The 7,000-nt window shown below is 34.4% G+C and overlaps 1 protein-coding gene across 4 annotated transcripts in view; it reads left to right on the top strand.

Moving 5' to 3' along the window:
• Positions 1 to 5,379, top strand: part of VCAM1 (vascular cell adhesion molecule 1) — a 17,434-nt gene extending 12,055 nt beyond the window's left edge. The window contains exons 8-9 of one of the 4 annotated variants that reach the window (XM_007449614.1): positions 832 to 1,098; positions 4,461 to 5,379. In XM_007449614.1, coding sequence (XP_007449676.1) covers positions 832 to 1,098; positions 4,461 to 4,621 — 428 coding nt within the window. In that variant the 3' untranslated portion in view covers positions 4,622 to 5,379. The remainder of the gene's footprint in view (positions 1 to 831; positions 1,099 to 4,460) is intronic. The other 3 variants (XM_007449615.1, XM_007449617.1, XM_007449616.1) reach the window with 3 other exon arrangements.
• The last annotated feature ends 1,621 nt before the right edge of the window (positions 5,380 to 7,000 follow it).

A 7,000-nucleotide genomic window follows, 5' to 3' on the forward strand; every position in this document is an offset into this window, starting at 1 on the left:
AGAGTATCAAATCAAGTCACAAAACAGATGAACTTAATGGGAATCTCACTTATAAAATGGTGATGTGGTACCTCTCTCCACGGGTTGCGTATTAACAGAGATGTTGTATGTCAAGTACTTAGCCCAGGATAATTGGTGTTGTTAAGGATTGTAAGCACAGCTTAATTTCTTTTCTTTTTTTTTTTTAAAGAAGATGTTGGGGGTAGGAGTTTATTAATTAATTAATTTATTTTTGGCTGTGTTGGGTCTTCGTTTCTGTGCGAGGGCTTTCTCCAGTTGTGGCGAGCGGGGGCCACTCTTCATCGCGGTGCACAGGCCTCTCACTGTCTCCATGGCATGTGGGATCCTCCCAGACCAGGGCTCGAACCCGTGTCCCCTGCATTAGCAGGCAGATTCTCAACCACTGCGCCACCAGGGAAGCCCCAGAGCTTAATTTCTTGATCTGGGATTGTCCAGCTCAGAGCTCAGAAGCCTGTAAAGGCCTTTATACTTAAAGAAATATTTGCACAGCAGTGTGACCAAAAAAAAAAAAAGTTCTTTTTCACATTTGAAATCTACAGCTGTTTTTAAAACACTTATTCATTGGCTAGGCTGGGTAAAGAATTATATTAAGGGACATGAAAGAAGCATAAGAGTTGTCTTCTTTTATTAAAAATGTGATCATTTACAACAATCCAGTAAATGATTGACTTCTTTAATTACCCCTCTAAATATTTAATGCAAACAGTAAGCACAAATACCATCTTGACAGCTATTGTTACTGTCATCAAATTAATATGGGATTGGTTTATATTTCATTCAGTCAGAGGTATCTTTAAATTCTTTCCACAGTTGCTCCAAAAGATATACGACTTACAGCTTTTCCTTCTGAGAGTGTCAAGGAAGGAGACACTGTCATTATCTCCTGTACATGTGGAAATGTTCCCCAAACTTTGATAATCCTGAAGAAAAAAGCAGGGTCAGGCTACATAGTGCTGAAGTCTACAGATGGTGCATATACCATCCACAGGGCCCAGTTGGAGGATGCGGGAGTATATGAATGTGAATCTAAAAATGAAGTTGGCTTGCAATTAAGAAGCATAACACTTGATGTTAAAGGTTTGTTTTTTGTTTCTGTTTTTTATTATTTTTTATAATCGGTCAGAGGCTTGGTGAATTGTAACGAATTTCAAGGATTAGGTGAATGAGTGGGCAAAATGGAACTGAATTCCATGATGATTATGGTATTTCTTAGTGTTTCCTAAAATAATCACGCACAGCTGCTCTATCCTATGGAGTTCAGCCAGGAAGTTGACATTAATCAATCATTGGTCAGTGTAGAATTCCCTTTTGCTTTTTTAAACATTGACAATTCATCATTGGTCTCTGAGGTCCTGCATTTCCAAAGTGTTTAAAAGTATTTTCAAAACCTTTCCCTGGGGGTTAAAAGGAAACTAGAGAAGTAGAATTGGCACATGGAAAAAGAAAGTTTCTATCCAGACCCTTTTCCTTCCTACCAAAGAGAGTGCCACTCTCTGAACACGGAGTAACTACATATTTTCTGGATTGACTCTCTTCAGGATAATAATTAAGTATGGTGATCTTAATGCTGAACAACATAAAGGAAACTCTAGACTACAGAACTGTCTCCTTAGAAAATCCAAGCTCCTTGTCCATTTTACCCTATTCTGATGAGAGAGGGAGGGAGGGGGCAGTGGCCCCAGCAGAGAAACTTCAGAAGCCTCTTAATCTCCTAACCCCTCTTGTGAACACACAGTAGGATCTGTTGATCTTATCAGTGGAAGCAGAGCAAGTCAGCATTTACTACTCTGTCTCCCACTCCTTGAGTGCTAATGAGCTCCCATTGTGTGTTGGAAGACAAAATTGAAGTGAACATTCTTGCAAACAAATGCCAGTTCTTAAGAGCCTCTGGCACTGGGCTCTCAGAGTTAGCAACTACTCATCAGTGTAAAGAAAATTTAAACGTGGGTCAGAAAATGGGTAAAAATTTTACTCATCTGGCCAAATCTATCAAGATTACAAGACCTTACTGTATGTTTCCTTGTCTTCATGGTACCTCCTCAGAACACAACAATATCAATACGTACACCTAGAAATGTTAAAGAAGGGGAAAATATCACGATTACATGTAAAACTTTTAGTCATCCACCTGCAGTGATTATCCTGAAAAGAGTTGATCTGGCCAATGAAGTTACTATGTGTTCAAAGAATGGAACATTTACCTAGTATCATGTTACTCAAAGTGACACAGGGATGTATGTAATCAGTGCTTCCAATGAGGTTGGGGATGTTTCTGGACGGATTGAGATCTTGGTTATGAGTAGGTTGAAATTCATTTATTCCTATTTAATCCTCAATGCCTCCAGAACACCTTTAATTAAGCCTAGTCCCAGGAACTTGGACTCCTAACGTTTTTATATTTCTTTTTGTAGTTAACAATTCTCTTTTAAAGACACACCAAAGCTGCTTCTCCACTTTTTATCTCTCATACATTGCTGTCTTTTCTAATTGCTTTATTAAGTTAGTAACTTACATATTTGCCATTTTTCACTCATTATTTAAATGAACAAATTAAAGCACATTAGGCACTCAGCTAGAACCCCCAAACTAAATATGGTTTAAAATAACTACAAATGAATGGAAACAAAAATCTGACATTTTTCCTGGGAATTTTCAACTCGTCATCTTTTGTAATTAGCTGAGTTTTAAAATTAATTTTGTTTGTTTTTTTTTTTTTTACAAATATATTTGCTTGAATGTATTCCAGTGATAGAAATGGTTGGGAGTCTTTAGGATTTTCAGTGTTGATACAGCTAATAGAAAATTGTATTTGAAGGTTGCCCTGGTAACCAACTCAGCAGCGAATTTGTATTTTACTGCAGATATCTGAGGGGAAAACAAAAGGCAAAAGATAATACGTATTAAATTGAAAAGAAAACAATAGGAGCAGAGATACCATTGCTCAGCAGGTTATCAATATTGATGCTTAACCATAATTATGATAATGGAAATTCTATTGAAATATTACCCTTGTACTCTGACTAGTTCTACTCTAGCAAGGGAAAGTAGAAAAATAGGCAATTATCATTATGTTTATGGTGAAGTGTTTTTGACCTCAATAATTCAAAAAAATGGACTCCCCGTCATCTGACTCCAGTGATTCTTTTCTTCTTAGTTGCTCTCCAGTGATTAGAAACTCCTAGAAGTAAAGCAATGATTATCAAGGTCAAATCACTCATTTCTTCCAGGACTGAGACAATATATACTTCACTTGAAGAAACAATATTTGTGAGGTCATACAATTGCTGTGCAAATGTAAATGTAAATAGAGATGAAACTTCAGTAAATACCATGCTATCTTCTATAGATGTTCTTATAAGGTTAAGATAGTAAATAGTATTGTAGGGGTCAGATGATTTTTGTAAGTAGAAAGAGTACTAATTTTACAGTTTTTGTATACTATTACCTTATATACCCAATTTAAAACAAAATGTCAAAATGACAGGATGTAGAAAGAAAAAAATATATTACTATTCAAAAGATATTTATTGGGTGCAAGCTACTCCAAGCAGGGAGCCAGGTACTGGCTATTCAGTGGTGGATCAAAAAGAAACTAGATACATGTGCTTATGTAATTCACAGTCTGAAGGAGGAAGACAAAATTAATAGATAAGCAAACAAATGTTTAACTATAAGCTGTGATTAGAGCTATGGAGGGAAAGTGTAGTGGGTTATATAACTATATTAGGAAAAAAAGTATATTAGGGTTTCTTATTTAGGCTGGAGGATATGCAGGTCAGAGAATGTCTCTCTGAGTAAGTCACATTTAAGCTAAAACATAATGCTATCCAGAAAACTTCATATTATCAAAAAGTGATATAAATGCTGAAGAGGGATAATGTATATCAAGATGCCCCACTTCAGAGATACAAAATATAAAGTTTTCTATATATCTCTAAAAAGCCATCGACAAGAATTCTTTCCCTTACTATCCTATATGTGGTGTTTGACTATAATGGTTACACTCTAGGTGTTACAAGGCTTTTCTTGGAGAACTGTTTAGTTATTTTAATTCATAATGATCAGAGTCCTAGTTCTTTAGTATATGCTTCTATTTCCCAAAGCAAACCCTCTTCTCCAATTCTTGCTCTTCTAAATGAGTCCTAAAAAGTTGCGCCCTTCCTTCCATTCTGCTATTGAACCTGAATCTATTTGAATCCAAGTTTGTGGAAATCAACAACTGTCATCTTTAGACTCATCATGACCATAGCAACTGCTAACTGATTATTTGAATAATTCAAAGAAATATGTATTTTGGGTCCTGTTGGTTCTTATCACTACTTTGATTCACTTCTCTTTAGAGACCGAGTTGTACTGTTAAAATAAAACGTGTAACTATTATTATTAAACAATTTCTTTTTATACTAGACATTAATTGCATCCATTTTGTTATTTTCCAGGAAGAGAAAGTAACAAGCACTATTTTTCTCCTGAACTTCTCGTGCTCTACTGTGCATCCTCCTTAATAATACCTGCCATTGGAATGATTATTTACTTTGCTAGAAAAGCCAACATGAAAGGGTCATACAGTCTTGTAGAAGCACAGAAATCAAAAGTGTAGCTAATGTTTGAAATGTTCAGTCAGAGACACTATTTATCAGTTCAAATCCTCAGTACTGCTTATCATTCCACGAGGAAAATAACAAGCTAGGAGTACAGACTTCCTTGAATGTAGTGAACTCTTGGAAAGAAATAGCTGCCTATGCCCCTTGTTGTGAGCAAGAAGCCAAAGGAAAATTTCTGCGTAAAAAATAGGCACTACCTTTGAGATGTGATGACTGGAGTAGTTTCTGGATGTGTATATGCAATAACATGATTTGTATATATGTAAAATAAAACTATGTCATAGCAAGATTGCTTGGAATATCAGCACACTATAGTCACATTTCTATAATTATTAAAATGTTGCTTGGATTGACTGTTATAACTTAAAGCATCTTAATATTGATTGGCAGCTGAACTATGTCATCTTTTTAATATTTTATTTCCTTTAACAAAATTTTATTCCTATAAAGTTCATAGACAACAATTCCATGTTTTGTAAAGATGTTAGGGTTTTATATTGTTATAGGCAAATGATAAACCAAGAGGGCACTGGGTTGACCTTCAGGTACTAAACACTTCAACCTATGGTATAATGGTTGATTGGATTTCTCTGGATGGTACTAATATGGTACAGAGACGTTTTATGATGTTGTTTGTTCATCAGACTCTTGTGTAACTTTCCCAATGTGGTCTAAAAATGCAACTTCTTTTGATTTTCTTTTGTAAATGTTTAGGGTTTTTTGTATAGTAAAGTGATAATTTCTGGAATTGAAAGAGTTGTGTGTTTATTTATTATAAATTGCCTCCTTTAATCATGTTGCAGCTCTTTGTGAAATGTCAAGTTCAAAGACCAAAGAGTTCAAACCTATAGAAATAATAAGCAGATACTTGAAGTATGGTCCTCAGATTACTTTTATCAGAATCATCATGGGAACTTGACAAACATTCACATTTCTTGGGGCCATCCTAACCTATTGAACTGAAATATCTGGTTTTGTGACCTTGGAACCTGCAATTAAAAATTTTTTTAAATATAGTATACACAGAAAGAGTGAATGCAGATGAATATGCACATATTAAAGGGCAGCAAGTGAACACCTGTATGTACCACTAAGGCCAAGAGATAGAGCATTGCTATTCTTCAGAGCCTCTTAGATGCTACTCACTGATTGCAGCTCTCTTACTGAGGCATAAGCAATATCTTGAATTATACATTAACCATTCCCTTTCTTTGGAGATTTTATACCTATATAGGAAACCCTAAGTAGAACAATATTTTGTTTGCCAGCTTTTGAATTTTACATAAAAATAATCAAACAATATATTTGCCTATGACTTTATTCACACAAAATTATGTTTTTGAATAATTCATCCATATTGTATTTAGCTTTGTATATTCATTATAAGATTTTGCTACAGCTTATTTATACATTCTAGTGTTGATGGATATTTGGACTGTTTCCATTTTTACAATACTGATCAAAGCGTCTATAAACACTGTTTTACATGTTCTTAACATGTGTAAGAGTTAACTTAGGGTGCAATAATTCCTATAAAGTGTATACATTCTAATGAAATCGCTGGGTTGTAGGAAATGTACACTTTCAGGTTTATAAGGAAAGCCAAACTATTTTCTGAAGTGATTGAAATAATTTATACTCCCACCAGCAGTGAATAAGAGTTCACATTACTAAATGGCTTACCAAAATTTGGCATTGTCTGACTTAAAAATTTGCCTTTCTTATGGGTGTACAATGATTTCCCATAATGGTTTAAATTTGCATTTTCCTGATTACTAGTGAGGTTGAATATCTTTTCATACATTTAACAACTCTTTGAGTTTAGGATCATTTGAGCTGGAGATACATATATATTCTGGATACCTGTCCTTTGTTGGTTTCCCCTACATATTCTTCTGGGAATTTTACAGTTTTAGGTCTTATGTTAAGTCTTAATCTACTTTGAGTTGATTTTTGTGTATGTTGTAAGATAATCCCATCTGTTCTTTACTGCATATTTCCTTTTCTTTTCTGCCTTCTTTTGGATTGATTGTTATATTTTTAGTAATTACACTTTACCCTTTTTATTGGCTTATTAGTTATTACTCTCTGTTTTTGTTTTTAGTAGTTGCTTTAGGATTTATAGTACATCTTTAACTATTACACCACTTCACATATGAGAACTTTATAATAGTATATGTTCTTATCTCCCCCTTCCAGCTTTCGTGCTAAGATATTTTTATTTTACAGGTGTAATAAACCCCACAATACATTGCTGTTGTTTTTTACTTTAAAAAGTCAATTATCTTTTAAAGATATTTGAAAATTAAGAAAAATTTTTATGTTTAACTGCATATTTACCGTTTCTAGTACTCATCATTCTTTTCTGTAGATTC

Source organism: Lipotes vexillifer, unplaced genomic scaffold, assembly GCF_000442215.2.
Source record: "Lipotes vexillifer unplaced genomic scaffold, Lipotes_vexillifer_v1.1 scaffold445, whole genome shotgun sequence".
Lineage (NCBI taxonomy): Eukaryota > Metazoa > Chordata > Mammalia > Artiodactyla > Lipotidae > Lipotes > Lipotes vexillifer.